Genomic DNA, 20,839 nt, shown 5'->3' with positions numbered 1-20,839 from the left:
CAACTCTTTAAGTTCTGAATTTCTAAAGCAATGCCAGTGACAGTGTCTGGCATCTAAGATATCTTGTATGTTACGCCTGTTGAGGGTCTGTGGTGGGCGAGGCTCGTCGCCATCTACCTGACACACAGCATCTCTGATTGTCCTGCCTGCCCTGCAGGATGTGGGTGATCCCTCTCCCAGGCTGCAGAGGAGAAAACAGCTCAGAGAGGCTAAGGCAAGCTTCCTCAGGGCTGCCAGGCCTGCGCTTTAGGAGGCAGGATCTGAATTCAGACCTCTCTGGCTCCAAAACCCACACTCCTTTCATTATACCACGTGTTTCCAATGTTAAAATGCTTCCTTTTTTATGGCATGTGGATAGGGAACCTTTTTTCCTACATGAAAATTTTTGCTACATGGTCATACAAATATGTGCATAGAAAAAAGATTGGAAGGAAATGTAACAATTGTAAATAGCAGTTATCCTGGAATGAAATACTTATCTTTATAGTAAAAATATTACTAACACACAGAAGAGTGCCTAAGACTTAATTGTACAGTTTAACGAATCGGTCTGGGCTTGTAACCCCTGTCCACGTCAAGACCTAAAACATTACCAGCTTTCAGAAGATTTCTGTGGTCCCTTGTCAATCATAACCCCTTCATAGTTTGCCCCCTACTTACTTTGATACCTCCATGTCTTTGCTCTTGCTTTTCTTCGCCACTGCCCCCACTACTTCTCTGCCTGGAGAACCCCTCCTCTTCCTCTGGATTCAGCTAAAACATATCCTTGTCCCAGTGGTGTCCTAGAGCCAGCTCGGACCAGCTTGTGATGAGCTGACTATGCACATGTCTTCCCAGCTCCCCTTCAGGGATGGCACATTGGTACCTTGAAATCGCCCCTAGCGGGAATATTCACACTATGGAAATTGGCCCTGCAGAGCACATTAGGAGCTCCCTCCCTGTGTTCTCCTGGGACCCTGGCTAGCCTGTGAGATCCTCAGAAGCCGGTGCTGGGTCCGAGTCACCTCCGTGTCTCGGCCCCGCAGTGGTGCTTGGCCAGCAGGGCAGCCGGGATGGTTGTGCGTACTGTTCACTGCACAGTGAGGTGGCAGGGGTTGAAGCCCAACCCACGTCCCACGCTTTAAGACTTGGTGTGGAGCTTTGTCCACCCAGAGAGAGTGCTTTCTGTCTAATTCATATAAAAAGGCCACATGAGCCTGCAGCAGCCCTGTCATGGAGTTTGCTGCGTTGGACTCCTAGCATCTCTCGGATGCCAGTGGCCTGGCTGCTGCTCCTTCACCCATTTCCAGACTGTCCCTGCCCCGCTGCTTTTATGTCCCTCCTTTGGCCAGTGCTACCCTGCTTTACCGAAGGCAGGAAGGGCACCGCAGATGGGACAAAGGCATATGGCAGGCGTGGCAGCAGCCGTGGGCCAGGCTCGGGGACTGGCTGGTCATGTGACTTTAAGCCTGGCCACGCAGGGAGTCAGGGTCTACCCAGTGTCCACTGAAGCCTGATCCCCGGGGCAGAAGGTTGGCCAACGATGGCCCAGAGCACTGGCCTCAGGTCACTGTGGTGGCAGCTGTCGGAGAAGGAGCCGCCCACCTTCCTTCTCACTACTGTGTCCCCAGAGCCCAGAGATGAAGCCAATGCTGACCGTCACCCTCGCCCTGCCTGAACCGCTAGTGCAAGGGTGATCGCTTCCCTGAGCCACAGTGCCTCACTTGTAAATGGGGCTAAGAAGAACCTCCACTTCTGCCCTGGCTGGCACGGCTCAGTGGGTTGAGTGTGGGCCTGTGAACCAAAGGGTCTCCAGTTTGATCCCAATTCTGGGCACACGACTGGGTTGTGGGCCAGGTCCCCAGTAGGGGGCGCATGAGAGGCAATCATACGTTGATGTTTCTTTCCCTCTTTCTCCCTCCCTTTCCCTTTCTCTAAAGACAAATAAATAAAATCTTTAAAAAAAAAAAACAAAAAAAAACTCCACTTCTGAGGAGATGGCTGATGTAAACCACGCAGTCGTTAACCTCTGTAGTTAGTCCAAAAGTGATCTAGGGAGTTCACATGTTATTCTGGGTTAATTTCCTGAGCAGGTACCATGGATCCATTACATCATTTAAGGCTCAGACAGACTGTAATTGGATATTACAACCCATTCTGGTATTACAGGTGAGGAAACTGAGGTCTATGCAGGCTATGTGACCTGCCAGTGGTCATACAGTAAGTGGCAGACGCAAGATTTGAACCCATGTCTGTGTGACTCCAAAGTCCGAGATCTGTGCTGGTTGGGGCTCTTGAACCCTACTGTAGTTTCACATGGACCTCGCTTGGCTTTTCTCAGCTGTCCCTTTTCTTAAGTGCAAGGCCAGAGCATCCTTACCACCTACACCCGCGTCCTGGGAGCCCCTTTTTTGGTTCATTTCAGCATTTGGTGAGTGCTGGCCGTACCCCAGAGCTGTGCTGGGCTCCGGCTCTGCCTTCCAGGGATTCTACGCTGCATAGGGAGACACATAAATGCAGAAATGACCATCATATGAGGTGTGCCAAAAAACCACAGACAGTGGGCCCTAAAGTCCACTGGAGCAAGCAGTCTCAGTCAGGAGTAGGCATCAGGGAGGGCTTCTTGTAGGAGGTGGAGTTTGAGAAAACTGTAGGGTGGACGGTATCTCACAGGGTGCAGTAGAGGCCATGGCATCTCAGGTGCAGGGAACCACATGAACAATGAGAAGCCCATCCATACCTGACAAATGCTACCCCCAAGAGGAAGGCCAGAAAGGGAGCTGGCAGTCCAATGGGCTCTGAATAGGTAGGTTGAGGGAAGATGGCTTGTGGACTGCCCTGTGTACTAATCAGAGTTGTGCTCAGGGACACGGGTCCCTGCTGGATGGGAGAGGACTGGGAGCAGGGAGGGGCCTCCGGGTGTGGGAGGCCAGAGCGGGTATTACGACCTCCTAGATGAGGGGCGTGTGGGGAAGTGCGCCCACAGGCCTGGCGTCTGCAGACTGAATGGGGTCTGCCAGGGGACGAGGAGGATGGGGAGGAGGCCAGTCATGAGGAGGGGGCTCTGCCACCCAGGCTCTGGGGAAGGCCACCCGTGCCTCTCACAGTGCGTCCTAGGAGGCCTGGGCATGATGACTGCCTCTGTCGGCTGCCCCATGTCGGGTCCCCAGATGCTAGGCCTTTGAGGAGTGTGACCAAAAGGAGGTGGTGAGTGGCATTTGATTTATTCCTCATTCTTGGTTACTCACCCAGGTCTTCAGAGGCGGCAGCTTTCTGCTCAGCCCCTGTGCCTGCAACCTGTGTCAGGGAGCCTCTGTTCTCCTTTTTCCTTATATGGCCAAAGAAAGGGACTTGGGGCATTCTACCCAGTGACACAGAGCCTCCCAGGCTGGCTCTGGACACATTCGGCAACCAGGACTCTGAGGTTCTTTGTTTACTCAGCCAGTCTTTCTTTATCTGCAAGCACTGCTCCGTTGGGAGCCGCAGGGACGGGGGAGGGGGCAGAGGGGCCCTGGCCGGGCTGAGGGTGCTGAGAACGCGGCTAGTCCAGCCCTCCTTTTACAGGTGGGGAAACTGAGGGTCAGAGAAGGGGTGAGAGTTGCCGGAAGCCGGAAGCCGTAGATTAAGTGTCAGAGCTGGGTGGGAGCTGAGAAGTCCTGCCTTTCAGACAGGCTTCATGCGGGTGGGCGGGAGAGGCCCTCTCAGCACTCCCCCCGCCCCCCTCACGGACCCTGCAGACGGGGGTCCCGCAGGCCCGTCCATCCCAGGCAATCCATTCTCTGGGCCTCTCAATTCACCCTCCTCACTCCCAGTGGAGCTCCTCCAGCAGGCTCTTCCTGGGACCCTCGGGGCACGGGGCACTCCCCCACCCCTCTGAATGGACAACACCTGAAAACCTGACCCTCTCCGCAAATGAGGATACGCCCAAGGTCTGGGGGTAGTGGCTGGACATTCCATTCTGGCATTTGACAGTGAGGATGTGCTTAATATATATATTTTTTAAAGCCAAAGGAAGTGGATTTCGGGGTTTTTTTTCTGATTAATTTGCTTTCCCAATTAAAGTAAGTTTAGAAAGAACACAAAAGCTATGCTGGAATAAGATCCTGAAGGTTTTTACACATGACAACGCCCCCTTAATATTAGATTGCACACTTATGTCAGCTGGCTAACTTTATTTTATTTTATTAAAGATTTTATTTATTTATTTTTAGAGAGATTGGAGGCGAGAAAGAGGGAAATATCAATGTGTGGTTGCCTCTCGAGCACCCCCTACTGGGGACCTGGCCCACAACCCAGGAATGGACCCCGACTGGGAATCAAACCTGAGACCTTTCGGGTTATAGGCTGAAGCTCATCCACTGAGCCACACCAGTCAGACCTGGCCAACTTTATTTTAAACGAGGCTGAATAAGCTTTTGGGTTTGCAAGATATAAGAAAAACACTCTTGAAAAACCAAAAGAACAAGGCTTCCTGACCAATTGTGTTCTCTGTTCTGTTCCTTATACATTTACTTCCTAAACAGCTGCTCTTGGTCTGTGCATCACTTTTGCACCTGTATTTTCATTGTGAATCGAAGTAATTCAGCCTGGAGCTATAGACCTCAGTGAGAGGAAAGGCATGTGCCATCGTTCCTTCTACCGCGTGCCACTTGTGTTCTTTTACTGACCTCATTTCTCAGGGAAAAATGAGATAAACTCAGTGGAAATGAGAGAAAAAAAATATGATGTAGAGAAAACCCTTTTCCTGCACAGGTCAGAACAAATCAGAATAAAGATCTGTGACAACCATCTCGCACCACATCAGGTCCCCACTGCACTCTCTTCTGAAAAACCGGGCGCTTTCCAGGCAAGAGACAGACTGACCCAAAGAATGACCTGTCTTCACACCTCTGACACTGGGAGCCAAACAAGCGATCAAGTCCCAGCTAAGCCCTGGTTCTGGTCTTGCTGTGTAACTGGGGAAAGTCACTTAATCTATCCATGCCTCAGTTTCCTCATCTATAAAATAGGAATAATACTCAACTTAATAGGGCAGTGACAGGATTTAATATGTTGATCCGTTAATCAACACCTCGCATGTGGTATTTTCTCAGTCAGAGAGGGATGATATTTTTATTGTTTGACCCAGTTGGTGGTGGACCCACAGGGCGGGGTGGGGAGGACTGACCTGTCAGAGATTCTAGCTCATGCAAGAAGCAACTTTTTACCTCCTTTCTTTCCTCTCTTATTCCCTCTCTCCCTCTTTCTTTCTCTCTTTCTTTCTTTCTCTCTTTTCTTCTTTCTTTTTCTATGTTTACTTTTTTAGTGAAGTGCCACTTACATATGGTAAAGCAAGTATGTCCTAGAAGGACAGCTCCGTGGATTTACACACACACACCTGTGTAATCCCCATCAAGGTCAAGGTCTAGAATGTTTCCAGAACCCCAGCAGGCTCTCTCAGACCCCCTCCCAGTCAACCCCCTCCAGATGCAATCCTATCCTGCTCTCTATCACCATAGATGAGTTTTGCCTATTCTTAAACTTCAGATAAATGGAATCATATGCATGTGCACTTTTATGTCTGGCTTTTTTTCTCAGCATCACATGTGAGTCTATCAGTTATCTATAGCTGTGTAACAAATTAACCCCCAAACTTAGCAACTTAAAACAACAACCAACATGCGTTAGCGCGCAGTTTCTGAGGGTCAGAAACCCAGGAGCAGGATTTGGGTGGGACGGCTCCGGCCCAGGATCTCTGAGGAGGTTGACAGAGGCTGAAGGCCTGGGCGGGGCTGGAGGGACTGCGTCCACGGCGGCCCCCTCCAGGCTGCGGGCAGGAGGCCTCAGCTCCTTGCCAGGTGGGCCTCGCCATGGGGCCGTCTCTGTGTCCTTACCCTGTGGAGGCCACCTTCTCCCAGAGACAGTGGCCCAAGCCAGAAGAAAGAGGAAACTGCAAATGCCTTTTATGGGCCAAACCTTGGAATTAGACCGTCACTCCTGCCATTGTCTGTCTGTCAGAAGTGAGTCACCAAGTGCAATTCAAGGGGAATGGAATCAGGCTCCGCCTTTGGAAGGAGAAATATCAAAGAATTTGCAGACATATTTTTAAATCACCAGAGTGAGAACAGTCTATATTATTTTCTGTTGTCACTGTTTGGCCAGAAAGCCCTTTCCAAGCAGCAGAGCTCCCCAAGGATGGGGCAGGGCGATTCTGAGGGCGATGCGCCCCCATCACCGGGGACGTGCACGCTGACAGAACAATGCGGCAGCTGTGATGTGGAGGGAATTTTAATATGAGCCAGGGGGTGGGGCTCTGGAGTTGGACTAGATAACCCCCAGGGCGCCTTTCTGCAGGATTGGCAAGCATTCCCAGTCGTCCGTGTCTTCTGGGTCACCAGGAACGGACCACAGCTGACCCCTTCGGATGTACAAAGTGAGCTTCTTTCAGGCCAGGGTGCCTCTGGCCAGAAAGGGGGCCTCAGAGCCACCAGCCCCAGGCCACAGCCCCATTCCACCGGAGCTGCTGGCTGGTGGTTTTGTTAAATAGGGAATCTGATCGCCTTCTCATAGCAAAGGTGTGAGGACCCGAGAGCTGTCACGCGCCACAGAAGGGCAGGTCAGCATCTGTATCCTTTTGAAAGGCATTCACAATTTTAATTTAAAATGTGCTCACTTTTTACCTGAGCAATTCCATATCTCCATGCCCAGCCTAAAGAATACCGCCCCCTGCCAAGCTCCCCGCGGCACTGCTTGTACAAGGAGGTACGGAAGCGAAGCAAGTAGCCAGCTGTGCCGAGGTGTCCCATGAAGTAGCTCAAAGGAAAGAGTTAGTTTCCTGTGTGCTGGCTTGGACAGATCTCTAGGAGATATTAACTGGAAAAGGCAAGTTGCAGAAATAAGAATATTAGGAATCCATTTAAAGAAGAGAATTAAAAAAAAAACAAACTATATATTTCTGTTATATACTTGACACATGGAAAAAAGTTCACAGGAACCCAGCCCATTGGCCATGGCGGTTACTTCTGTGGAAGGCGGGGGAGGGGGATTGGGGACAAATGGTGAAAGGAGACTCATTTTGTGTGATCAGCCTTAGTATTGTTTGAATTTATAATCATGAGATATTTGTTCACAAATGGTCTATTTAATTCTTAAGCAAATCTGAAAGGAGACAAGAGTTCTTCCCCAGCCCCCCAACTCCCTGAGACTGACGTTGCCAGTCCCGGCATGATCACCGCCCCCTCCACCCCCCCATCCCCCACGGGGCTTCTCCTTGCCTTTCACCCACTGCTGAGGTCGTCTCCTGATTTTTTTATGCCATCCAAGCAAGCTATTCATAGACTCGCCAAATGCAGGCCCCAGAAGCCAGAAAGGCCACAGAGCCTAAGCTTTCCTCATTTGTGAAGCCGTCTACGACCCCCATACCACCTTCCGTCTGACCTTTACTTGCACACTCCCGGGGACGGGCAGTCCACTGCCTCAGCAGGTGGCTCCTCCCTGTGCGAGTGCTGCTGACGGTTAGAACGCAGTCCTGCGCGTGCAGCCAAACTCCATCCGCCTCCTCTCATCCCGCTGCTGCCTTCTGAGCTCTCTTCAAGGCCCCCACGTGAGCTGGGAACTCGCGCAGACTCTGAAGCAAACTGCGCATGTTCAAATCCTGGTCTGCACCTGACCAGCACTACGATTCAGGGGAAATGTCTTAATACCTCTGCTCTTCATGTTCCTCATCTGTACAATGAAAGGTGCAATAACAGTACGTGTTCCCTAGGCTCATAGTAAGGGGAAAGTGAGTCAGCGTATGTAATGTGCTTGTGACATTGCCTGGCATACAGTAACCACTAAATAACAAGTATTTGAAAAATAAGAAAGAGACCAGAGTTTTAGTCCTACCCTCGTCCTGCGGCCTCTTCTCTCACCCGTGACATGTGTGAGGCATTCTGGTTTCAGAGTCCCTGAGGGAACGGAGCCCAAGGATGAAGTTTGTTAAGATGTAGGCACGTTTCTGTCTTACTCCTTCATGTAAAAATACTGGGTTTGGTCCAAGATTCACATGCCAGAAAAACTAGCCACCTTTGAACCCGGTATCCTCTCTCACACACCCAGACACACCTGCATGTGTCTCGGGGACAGTGGATACTAGTCTGAGAATGGCGGCCTACGGGGTCCTCTGAAGTCTTTCCAGGCTCAGGCCTAGGTCAAGTCTTGGCTCTGTTGTTAAGCAAAATGAGCACAGCCCAGCTTCCCTCTATGCATGGGCTCAGTTTACTCATCTCTAAGATGGAGGTGCTAGTTTCCACCTGCTCGGCCCACCTCCCCAGGATGCAGGGAGGTTGAATGGGGGCAGTTTGCATTGCGGGGCTTGGTACTCTGGCCTGAGCCACGTGAAGTGTCAGCTTTGCAGAAGCAGCCCTGGCAGCACCTCCAGTCAGGGAAGGCCTACGCTTTCTGTGACTAGCCCATGCTGAGTTCTAGCAGAGCAAGTGACCTCAAGGAGAGGCCAGGCTTCCCGCTCAGTAGGGTGCGTGGGGGACCTGCCAGTTCCTTCTTGGGGCCTCCGATGGTCCCTGTACCATATGCCAGGCCAAGCCTCAGAGCGTAGGGCTGGTCTGAGTCCTCCGAGGACAGGCCACCACCCTTCTTCCTGCACTTTCAGGAGCCTTGCCAGAGGGGCTGGTGGAATTTCGCCACTGTCCTTCTGCCTGCCCTAGTCAGTGTCCCCAGGCCCATCTGAACCCAGACAAGCTCTGGTGAATCAGAACAACCTGGGAGGAATTCTCTGTCAAGATCTCAACTGCGGTTCCATGCTTGTCCTTCCAGATGCTGGGCTGATGCATCTTCTCAACCCTCCTGTGCACTGAGCTTGTTCCTATTTCCTCCACTCATTTCAATTCCTTGACCTACACCCAGAGGTACTGGTTACTGTGCGCTATCCGAGGGCTCACAGTCCAGGGTAGCACCTCCAAAAGGACTTTCTGTGATGATGGGAATGGTCTACATCTGCACGGACCACCACGGTAGCCAGTGGCTATTGCACTCTTGATATGTGGCAAGTGCAACTGAGGAACTGAACTTCAAATTTTATTTAATTTTAATTATTTAAATTTAAAGTTTAAAAAACAGTCCAATTAAATAATGGGCAGAATATCTGAATAGACATTTTTCCAAAGAAGACATACAGATGGTTAACAGGTACATGAAAATTGCTCAACATTACTAATCATAAGGGAAATGTAAATCAAAACTCCAATGAGATACCACCTCACACCCTTAGGACGGCTATCATCAAAAAGACAAGAAATAACATGCATTAGTAAGGATACGAGAAAAGGGGAATCCTGTGCATTGCTGGTAGGAATGTAAATTGATGCAGCCACTAGGGAAGGTGCTCTGGAGTTTCCTCACTATACATATATACATATGTATATATATAACTATCATATGACCCAGCAATCACACTTGGAGTATTTATCTAAAGAAAATAAAAGCACTTTTATTTGAAAAGATAGAGTGTGCACCCTCCTGTTCACTGCAGCATTATTTACAATAGCCAGCACTTGGAAGCAACCGAAGTAAGTATCCACCAATGGATGAACGGATAAAAAAGATATGGTGTATGTATGTATATATATACACGCATAATGGAATATTATTCAACCATAAGAAAAAAATGAAATCTTGCCATGTGCAACCACATGGATGGACCTTGAGGGCTTTATGCTAAGTGAAGCAGGGTAGACAGAGAAAGACAAATACCATAGGATCTCACTTATACGTGGCCTCTAAAAACAACGCCAAAACCAACCAAGCTCATAGAGTCAGAGAACAGATTGGTAGTTGCCAGGGGCGGGGGTCGTTGTAGGTGAAATGGGTGAAGGGGATCAAAAAGTAAAATCTTCTGGCTTAAACTAAAAAGCCATGAGATATAAGGTACAGCACGGCTGTATATGGCATATTCGGAAGTTGCTAAGAGTAAATCTTAAGAGTCCTTATCGCAAGGAAAAAATTTTTTGTAGCTGTATGATGACGGATGTTACCTAGACTTACTGTGGTAACCATTTCACAATGCATACAAATATCAAATCATTATGTTGTACATTTAAAGCTCATATACCTTATGTCAATTACATCTCAACTTCAAGAGCCGCGTATAGCTAATGGCTACCGTAGTGAACAACCCGGCTTCATCAGAGAGACAGATATGCAGGCAGGTGACCAAATAAGACAGGTGGACCAGGCCAGGGGGAGAGATGGACGGACAGTGTGTCACCTGAGTGTGGAGTGGGGAAAGAGCTTTTCCAGGGATAAGGCTCAGGAAAGGCCTCCTTGGAAAGGGGCATTTGCGATGGGCATGAAAGCCCTAGGGCTACCTCAGCCGGTGGGCCTAAGAGGGCAGCGGCGTCCCATCAGGAGGGAGGAAGGCGCATGTTTAGGAGCAGGCCTCTGCCGCACCAGGTACCATGCGCCAGGCCCCTGGGCCGAGCAGGCTGAGCGAGGGCTGAGCGAGGAAAGGAAGGCAAACACTAAACACTGTGCAGGGTCTTGGGCGCCAGACTGAGGAGGAAGTGAGTCTTATCCTGGTGGGTTATTAAAGGGAATGAACTGAGATCCTCCGAATTGAGCAAAAGGCTTTGGAAACATAGTAAGCTCTCAATAAATAGCAAAAGTTACCAGCAGAGGGGCAACATTGGAGGGGGATTATGTGTTTCTGTTTGCTGCGTCTTTAGATCAGTTTGGGCATACTGCCATTTTAGCAACATTAAACCTTCTGATCCATGAGTATGAAATGTTTGTACATTTATTTAGGTCTTGTTTAATGTTTTATGCTATTTGGAATTTTCAGTATATAAGCCTTTACTTCTTGTATTAAATCTATTCCTAAGTATTTTTTATATTATTATAAATGGAATTATTTTCAAAATTTCATTTATGGAGTGTTTATCACTAGTGTCCAGAAATACAGCTGACTTTTCGATGTTGATCTTTTATACCCTGCAGTCTTGCTGAACTTGTTTATTGGCTCTAGTCATTTTTTTCGGATTCCTTGAGATTTTCTATTTACAATATTGTGTCATCTGCAAATACAAATCATTTTGCTTCCTTCTTTCCAAAATGGGTGACTTTTTTTTCTTTTTCTTGCTTCATTGCCCTGGTTAGGACCTGCCAGACAATGTTAGTGAAAGTAAACACTGTTTTCTTGCTCCTGTTCCCAGGGGGAAGTCTTTACCCATTAAGACTGATGTTGCTTTCTCTGTCTTTTCAAAACTCTAAGATTATGTTTTTTTATCTTATTATACAGGGATGAGCAAAAGTAGGTTTACAGTTTTGAGTACACAAAACAGTTTATTCTTGTGTTATTATTTATTCATTATTGTGTTATTTATTCGTATTACAACTAACTCTAAACCTACTGTCGCCCACCCTGTACGTGGTAACAGAAAACTCAGTGCAGTAAGGGATCAAGAAGAAAACAAAACTCCCCAAATCCCACACACTGATAAACATCCAGGCCTTGTCAATGTATATACATGTGTATGAAAAATAAAGATACCTCTACTTTCATATGGCATTTATCTCTACTTAGTGTTGGTTCATGGTCACCTCCCCAGGCCAGTGACCCAGGTTCTGCTGCAAAGCTGAACTGTCGTTTATTTGAGCCACTCCAGCTTGGTGGATGCTAAGTTGTTTCCCTTTTTTCCCACTATTATAAACAAGACCTATGCACAATCTCATATCTTTCCTGACCCTGTGTTTTGCCAGGTTTTTCCTTTCTTTTCTTTTAATCTTTGTCAGATCACTATAGATTTTGGAGTAGGGACATAACAGACCGTAGGAAGCTGACTCTGGCGTTCTCAGTGCCCTGTGTGACCTTGGGCAAACCCTCTTCCTTCTCTAGGCCTCACTTTCTTCATTTGTAAATTGAAGATGAGTCTGAGCGACTGATTATCAAACCTGGCTGTACAGTGAAATCACCTGGGGATTGTAAAACCACAGACACCTGAGCCTCACTCCCAGCAACTCCGATTAGCATAAGGAATAGCCCAGGGAGCAGGAATTTTAATTTTTCTGGGGACTAGACAACATTAAGTTCTTCCCTGCTCAGACCTCCTAGGACGGCTGCTTGGTGCCCAGCGGCCCTGGGTTTGAACCCCAACTCATTTCCTCCTGGCTGTGTGTGACCTTTTGCCCTCTCCAGACATTCATTTCCTGCTCTTGGAGGGGGAGGGGTTAAAGCCGCCCCCCCGCCCGCCCCCGTCGCCCCCGCAAGGTTTCTCTTGGGTAGAAAAGGTTTATGTCCTGCACAAACGGAATGAGTGGTGATGATTGTTCTTTTTGACCAAAGAGCCAGCCCCTGGGCAACAAGGTGGAGATGGAGATCGTGAGCATGCTGGAGAAGAACACAACGCTTCTGAAGTTCGGCTACCACTTTACCCAGCAGGGCCCGCGGCTGCGGGCGTCCAACGCCATGATGAACAACAACGACCTTGGTGAGTGAAAATATGCTCCCTGCCCACCTGCCTGTTACCTTTCCACCTGTCCTGGGCAGGATGGCAGGGAAATTTTCACTGATCCCTTCTCCAGGGAGTCCTCTTGGTGAACCCAACCCCTGACTTTCACGTGGGTTATGTTTGTTCTCTGTGTTGGGGCCTTGTCTCCTCCCTGGGCTGTGAGCACCCTGTCTCGGGAAGCCAAGCCTGGGCCCTCTTCTCACTTCCACCGCAAAGCTCAGCTCAGCTCAGCGCAGCCCAGGGCTGGGCCCGAGGGCCAGCACCCTCAGCATGTCAGCTGAGTGAAAGGAAACCAGGCATAACACAAAGCTCACCAGGAATCTCGTCTTCCGAACACCCTCCCCCGAACACAAGAATTCTGCCCAGGACACAGTCCGGCTCTAGCCCCAGATCCCAGAGTCCCCAACCAGCACCATTACCCAAAGCCCAAGCCTAGGAGACTTCTCCTTGCTTTTAAGGTAAAAGTTGACAATGTTGACTCCATAGTAAACAGGTTAGACTCATTGAATCTCAGTTAAAGGCATAATGTGTCTTCTCTAAAAAAGAAAATGAAAGAAAAGGTCATTTTTTCTTGTGAACGTGCACCCAGTCGGTATTTAAGTCAGTGGAGTGAAAAGGGAGAGCAGTCACCGACTTTTCCAGATGTCGGTGGTTTTCGCACTCTGTGTGTGGTTAGTTACCATGTGTGTTCCTGCTGGCTGCTGGAAGAACTCGACATAGTGTCCACAAAGGGGTGGTTCTGATAAGGCTACCGGAAAATGAGAGGAAAAAAACCCCCCAACACCAAGTAAGTCTAATATGTTAACATAATTGATTATTGTACTTAGTTGTGAGTTTGCTAGAGCCAAGGCAGGAAGAAGACAAACCAAGGTACATTATTCTTATGGCAGATGAGAAGGAAGCATGATGAGGGAGGGCGGAAACAAGCTACTTTCTGGGACTGAATTATGAAATAACTTAGTTTTCTAAAGGATACTGTCTTTAGTAAGTTTTTCATCAAATTCAAACCTGCTTTACACAGGGCTTTTGTTGTCGTTTGTTTCATTTCTAACACTCTGTAAACTACAAAGAGCCTAAGCACATGGTGAAGGATCCAGGCAAGGTCAGTGCCTGCAAGGAGGGCCCGGGGGGCGGGAGGTGAGAGCATAGGTGTGTGGGCGTGAGGCAAGTTCTCGCCGAACTGCCACCTAGGTAACCTCAGAGCCATACACGCTTCAGACTGAGTTAGTCAATTGAACGAACATTTGTCCTGTAGGGCACTGGGTGTTGAAGATACAGGTTCTTGCTCTTGAAGATGTCACAGCCTAGAGGCTATCAAGTCATTACTCACTCTGGCTCCTACTTTTTTCTAGAGCTGCGGCAAAGTCCATAAAACAAGCAAATAAAAAAATGCACCCAGTGTCCTGGTTTATCTGGAGTGTCCAGATTTGGAATAAAGTAAGAACTAACGCTAATAACTGAGACTCATGATTATTAGGCCACAGCAGAGGTGATGGCTACCCTGCGCTGGTGAGGTTGGCCCTCAGTCCAAACTCTGGGGGCCCAGCTCTGACCTGGCTTCAGAACAAGCACTTTAGAGCCTTCAGTTCTGTTTTGCTAGACAGTAGCTTCATATTCCCCTCCACCCCCCAGCTTAGACGGAGCTTCCTGTGTGCCCCTGGGTGCCTTTCTCAGGGCTAATTCAGCTGCCGTCTTCCAGCAGCAAGATAGCGTAGAGTTCTTTTTTTTTGGGGGGGGGGAGAAGGTTCTAGATGACTAGAGATCTGGGGTGCTGAGAGAGGAAGGGAGGAGACACCAAAATCAGCTGGAGATTTAAAGAGACGGCCCTGGAGGACTCTCCCTCTCCAAGAGCCTGTGATTCTAAAACCCAGGCCCAACTCCTGTGCCCAGGCATGTCCTGAGGTTCTGGCAGGACCTGAGCTGGACGGGACCTCAGGCCCCTCCCTCCAGGTCCTGCTCGGAGAACCTGAAGCCCTGGAGGGATTGCCCTTCTGGGCTGTGGCTCAGTCGAGTCACACCAGTGGTTAGTTGCAGCGAGGCCTTTGGAACATCTTGCATGTGCTCAGGAGTATGCTCAGTGACACGAAGGGTAACAGAAAGGCTAGTTCCCTGATGCAAGACCCTTTAGGGGAGGAAAAAAAACACACCAAGATGTGCCTGAAATTTCAAGAATGTCTGGAAACTGTATCCAAATAAAGTGAGGAGATTATTTTTAAGGACAAAGTCCAGTTAATAGAAGCATCCTGGTTGGTGTGGGCCTTCAGGTAGTTTTGAAAGGAGAGCTAAGTTGTGGGGAGGTCCGGAGGCATCCTGATAGGGGACCAGCAGAGGCAAAGGCAGAGCGCCAGGACCCAGGGTGCAGGGCAGGAGAGGCAGACAGATCGAAGAGGACCGAGGCACGACTATTGGGAGTTAGACCTAGACCGGAAAATAGGAACTCACAGGGAAGGGAGGAAGGGCATTTTCACGTAGAGGGAATAGCATTTTAAGCAGAGGGAACAGCATGGGCAAAGGCAGGTGATTGACAGGTTTGTTTACAAGGTGTTCAAAAGGAATGGGACTCAGTAGATGTGAGAAGGCTGTCAGCCAAAGGTCTGTAATGCCAGCCTGAGGAGTTTGGTGATGAAAGGAGGTAGGAAGGGGGATGGTGGCAGTTTCCAGGGCAGGAGTGACAGGTGATAAAAGTGGAGCTCAGGGTTACCCCAAGGGAACTGTGCAGAAGGAATTAGAGCAGAATCAGTTCAGTGATTACACACAACATTCAGCGCTCATTGGTGCTGTAGGATTTCTAGCTTTAAAAGCAAATTGGTGGTCATCCGCTAATTTTCATAAAAGAAATTCTTCTGATTCTGATAGTGCATCAGCTTCCCTCTGTAAAAGGGAAATACTTTCTTTCCAACACAGTAGTTTCATCTCGCTCTTGATGTTCTAGCGAAGCAGACAGGCTTCCGTGCTTTCCAGCTGAATGCATTCATCACAAGGTCCTCCTGCGGGTGCTGCGCAGCGGCTGTGGTTGCCAGCAGTGTCTGAGCCTCTCTGGTTTCCCTCGCGCTTGCCCTGCCTCTGTGCTAACTCCCGGCCCTTGGCTGGGCCTCTGTGGGCCCTGGGCTGTGCCTGCCGGTGAGGCAGGTGGGCTTGTCCTTGGGGGACGTTCAGTCCCCAAGGCCACAGGTCACCCAGTGCCTCTGCAGACAGGCAGCCTGCTCAGGACCCGTTCTGACTGGTGTGTCTTTGATCCTTCTCACCCTGTGTGCGAGCTCTCACCAGAGTGATCTGTGGGAGAGAGCAGGGCACCCGGGCGTGGTGATGTCTGGGAAGAGACGTGGGTCCCCATCTATGTTTTCCCATGGTGATCTCAGATGACTCCTATCTGCACACTATTCATAGCTCAGACCTAGGCTAAGCCTGGCTCTCAGGTCCTGTGAATCTGCCACTGAAGTTCTCCCCACTTAAATGAAATCTGAACTGCAGCCTCCAAGTTAAGATAGTTGTATATGTGTGTGGCGGGGCTGGGGGCGCGGGGGGGGGGGGTGGGAGCGGCGAGGTGTGGAGGGGGAAGGAAGGGCAAAATAACATGGTTTAAAGCAGAAAACATCCCTTCCTGGGAAAGTCACTTTTTTTGCTGTGTTCTCAAGGAAGAACTTTCTAACAAGCACCCCAGGCACAGCATACCCCAAGTCAATTTCATCCTTTCCCAAAAGCACCTCAGGAAAGGGCTCTATTCTCACAGCCATTCAGACCAGAAATCTGGGCCTGTCTCTCTGCCCCCACCCCAACCAGCCAGCCACCTCCTCACCCTGCCCCATGTCCAACCCTTATCATGTCCGCCTGGCACCCTGCATTCTCCACGGGTCCTGCAGCTGCCCGGGGCTGGGCCTCTGGCTCAGCGCCCCTCCGAAGCTTGCCCTGTCCCTCTGCCAGGCTCCCCTCATCTGGGCTCCTGCGGCTCTCAAGCTAAACTCCCTGACGTGGCTCCCGTGTCCCTTTACAATCGTAGCTGGAACTTACATGGTGCTCACTGCGTGCCAGGCACTGCTGTGAACACTTTCTATCTTACTAACTCCTGCGATGCTGCCAGCAGCCAGTGAGGTAGGTGCTATTATTATCCCCATTCTATGCTAAGGAAACGAGGCTTAGAGACGTAGATAAGGTTACCCGCAGTCACTGGGCAGAAGTGGGCTTTGAACTGACAGTCCAGCCCCAGAGCCTACACCCTCCACCTCCTCGCTGTGGGAGGCCCTGCCAGGCTCATCTCTTGACACCTCTGATGAGCCGTCCTCTTGCCGTCTTCATACCAGCCGGTCCAGGTAGCTAGAGTGGCTGCGAGAGACCCAGACAAAAGCACCCCTGTAGAGCGCCATGACTCCTAGTGCTGCTGGTCCCTTTTCACCACCTACTCCTTTATCGCGCGCATGTCAGCAGAATGTTACCTGCCCATCCTCAGAAGATCCGACCACTTCGTTCATTATGCCTCATACTTAACAGAGATCTGCCAGGGTACCTGTAGTATTTCATCAAACTTGTTGTTGATATACCTTGGTCTCCTGGTAAGCAGTATCTTTATTTCTGATTCTTGTGCTTGGTACGTAATAGCACTCAGTAAATGCTGTTGCACATCTAAAGGAATGTAAGATGCATCCCAAAGACATGACGGAGGTGCTCGAGCTTGGCGGGAAGTGGTGGAGAGAGCACAGGCCACCACGGAGGTCGGTCCAGGTGACTCGATTCCTTTGGGCTCTGACAATAAACGAGTCTCTGGCTTGTTGCCGTGATGAGCAACATGGAGGAGTTTGCTTTAGTGGAAGTAAAAAGCCGATTGAGTTGAAGGGGGGGCATATTGGGAGTCCTGGACTCTACTCCCAGTTCTGTCACTTATTCACTGTGACTTGGGGCAAGTTATTTCCCTCTCTTGGCCTCAATTCTCTTCATCATTAAAATGGGAGAAAGTAATACCTGAGTTAAGTGGGCATCTTTCCCTTCCCCTCATCCAGTCCCCGTGACATCCGTGCAGGGGACTTGGCACAGATCCAGCCCCGTGTACGCAGGCAGGGTGTGCAGCAGAGGAAGAAGCATGGGATCCCTTTCTGTACTCTGAGCTGCGGGCTGGGGACCCAGGTCCCAGTCCCGACTCTGCTCTTCTCAGGGGAAAGTTGCTAATCCTCCCTGTGAGAACCAGAGGAGATGTGGTGCAAAACCTACAGGGAGGGGCCCGAGTTGTACTGAGGGAGGCGCCTTAGGTACAAGCCTTGGTTCTCTCTGCTACCAGCTGTATGGCTTTGAACAAGAAATGCGCTCTCTCTCTGCCCTTCTTTCCTATCCATAACATGGGAATGATAACAACTTGGACATCCCAGAATTGCAGGAGGGGCTGCAATGAGGTGTTGAGTGTGAAAGAGGCGTAACGCGGGCCGCCCTGCTGGGCGCGCCTGCACGGCTGACTGGACATGCCTAAAAGTCTGGTTCATGTAAACCCTCCAGTCGCCTTGACAGAAACTTGCTCTTTGGGTTTTTGTTTCTCTGCATCTACCCCCAAGCTGTTGGACATTCTGAAAGTTCCAGGAGTCTGGTCACACTGTTTTCTCACCAGGAGATTGCCCATTGATTTGCATTTATCATTCTTCGGATGGGGGTTTCGGGGTGTGCAGGAGCTCAGGCGCCATACTGGGTGACTTGTGGTCCCCCACGCCCCTCCTCCCAGCTCCCAGCCACAACCTGAGCACCACACCCCCTTCCCCGGTGGTTCTGCTTTATGTGCTGTTTGCACAAGCTGACTGGGTTCTGTTGCAGCTCGCATGCATGGGTCTGGTGGCCGCAGGTCTACCGGCTCAGCTTGGGAACTGGAAGACATCTATAAGTATAGACAGACTTTTGCCCCCCGTTTCCTGTCCCTGCCACACCAGCCGCCCCTTGACTGCCACCTCCCAGCTCTACAGACTTCCTTCTCTTGTGGCTGATCTAACTTGCTGGTCTTCATCTGCACACACTTAATTCATTTCAAAACACTCTCCCTTGTTACAACAAAGGGAACCCCTGTCCCTTCCCTGTCCCGTCACCCTATAAGCTAATGTCTCCAGCCTGCAACCTCCTGGCTAGTGCTTTCTTCTTTATGACATTTAACTACTTGTGTTATGTGATCAACCTTTGAGCTTACAAATGTCTTGCCCCTGGGAAAATGTCAGGGTTAACTATACGGGGGCAGATAATGCAGGGAAATCTTAGGGTAGAGAAATGGTTGTTTACAGAGGCAGGAGGCAGGCCAGGAGCTCTGAGAAAGGCTGAGGGGAAAGTTTGCAGCAGGTTAAGACCCCAGTCTCATTAAGATCAATGGAACTTAACTCCTAACTGAATTGGAGCAGGGACCTTCAACTGCAGGGTCTCTGCACACAAAGGAACAATAGTGGAGCTGGATAAGGGGTTTGATACCTGTGAGATCAGTGAGTCAGAAGTACTCTATGAATTCACACTACCGCAGACTCTCATCAGTGAGCACTGACAGACTGGAGGGCTGTCACACAAGCCACACATAACGGTCCTTTAGAAACAACTGACTTCAGGCTTTGCTAACCACAGTTAGCGGGACGCTTCACAGTGCTTTCTCCGAGCCACGGGGACAACCGGCTTACATCTCATCTCCGTTCCTTTCCAGTGAGGAAGAGGAGGCTCGCGGACTTGACTGGGCCCATCATTCCCAAGTGCCGGAGTGGAGTCTAGTGCATGGCGGTGACGACCATGCCTTTGAACTGGACATGTTCTACTGATAATCTGTGCTCTGCAGTGGAAACCGGAAGGCAAAATGCCGGCACAAAACCCTTTTGTGGTTCAGTTCTTTATGCACTAAGGTTTTAGGTTAACTAGTGGTTATAGTTCGAAAATTTTATAAACTATGGTTAATGTGAAGTTTTTCTTTAGTCACAGTTCAGTCTGGTTATTATTTAAAAACTAAGAAGCCCCTGAACCAGCAGATCTTACTGAAGATGACATTATAGCAGCAGTGACTTAACCCCAAGAGCCCAGTTTCAGTGGTCTTGCTGTGGTGTTTCCAGTGTATTTAAAATGCGTAACACATGAACAAACATAACACACTTGAGTAACACAAGAATAATACACTCTTCTGTGTGGTTTAGAATCATTATAAAATACTTTATTACAAATTTGATCTTAGTTATTATAGCAAAGAGAACAGGTTCTTTATTAACTCTCCTTTAAAATGTAAGAACCTCAAGATTAAAGTTGCCAAATTGATTCTGGGATCAAGATCACAATTTCTCCTCTCAAGAAAGACAGAAAGACTAAAGCCACAGAGCTATGCCAGGAATAAAAAAAACATGAGATTTCTTTTTGCTGGATACAAGGAAATGACAGAAAAGCTGGTGATGAAATTCTAAGTTTCAAAAATTATCCTTTCTTTACCAATCCCAGGCAACAAACAGCAACTTGAGTGTTCTGTATGATATCTGGGATTTACTTACAATTTGAAACCGGAGTCAAAATTTTTTCCTTATCGAATGCCAACCTTGTGATGGATGGGAAAACCTATGGCCAAATGCTTTAAAACACCTTTCTATACTGCGCATGGGCTAATGGCTTACGTGAGGTCAGACATCAGAGGGATACATTTCTAGCCGCTGTGGCTATGCTGACAGACTTTACCTACCTGTGGCAGCACTTATTAGACGAGTCACTGCTAATCTCATGCCCATAAAAATTAAGCTTCTGAAGGCCAATGGTGAAGACCCAGATATTAAAGAGTTAGGAACCCTGGCAAAACCATCCCAAGATTATTTTGAAAATGTAAGTTTGGTATTCCTGCCACATCTCTTTCTAATATCTGCACTTCTGGGGATCCAGCAAAAAAGTGATGCCACAATGCCCTTGTGCCTTTTACCATACCACAGTGCCAGTTCAGCTAGCATCCCTGCTGCCTGCGGGGTGAGACTGGACACATCTTAGGATAAAGGCGAGGCTGCAGAGCACTGAGCAGAGAGGCTTTTCGTGAAAAGGGCAAGGCCGGCGCACTGAATTGCAGTGATGTGCACAGTGCGGGCAAACCTGAGGTGGAGCCAGGGCCTCACCGCTACGGAAGAGTGTCACTGCGGCTGCAGGTGGGCCCGGGAGTGGCGCTGCGCTGCAGGGACAGCCGTCCCGACCGGCTTCTCCTTGACACACAATTGCAGCTGTATTCTGCATCACTGGAAACCGCAACATAACATTAAATCTGTTGGTATGTGAATGGCTGCGTATGTGTCTCTTGGGACCTGCGTGACAGGGACACGCACTGGACAAGGCTGAGAAACCACGGCAGTGCTGTGGCCCTCACTCCGAATGTGCCTTGTGTCCCAAGGCGCTGATATAAAAACTGCCCAAATGTCAGTGCCATC

General features: G+C 49.3%; 1 protein-coding gene across 1 annotated transcript in view; it reads left to right on the top strand.

Moving 5' to 3' along the window:
• The window catches only part of TMOD1 (tropomodulin 1), a 76,389-nt gene extending 55,698 nt beyond the window's left edge, over positions 1-20,691 (top strand). Inside the window, exons 9-10 of the mRNA XM_054584633.1 lie at positions 12,296-12,440; positions 19,108-20,691. Coding sequence (XP_054440608.1) covers positions 12,296-12,440; positions 19,108-19,172 — 210 coding nt within the window. The 3' untranslated portion in view covers positions 19,173-20,691. The remainder of the gene's footprint in view (positions 1-12,295; positions 12,441-19,107) is intronic.
• Positions 20,692-20,839: the final 148 nt, after the last annotated feature.

Source organism: Pteronotus mesoamericanus, unplaced genomic scaffold, assembly GCF_021234165.1.
Source record: "Pteronotus mesoamericanus isolate MK-2021 breed Mesoamerican mustached bat unplaced genomic scaffold, CSHL_Meso_final contig_78, whole genome shotgun sequence".
NCBI classification, from domain to species: domain Eukaryota; kingdom Metazoa; phylum Chordata; class Mammalia; order Chiroptera; family Mormoopidae; genus Pteronotus; species Pteronotus mesoamericanus.
The sequence above is the reverse complement of the archived record's forward strand: the minus strand, read 5'-3'. Positions and strand labels throughout refer to the sequence as shown.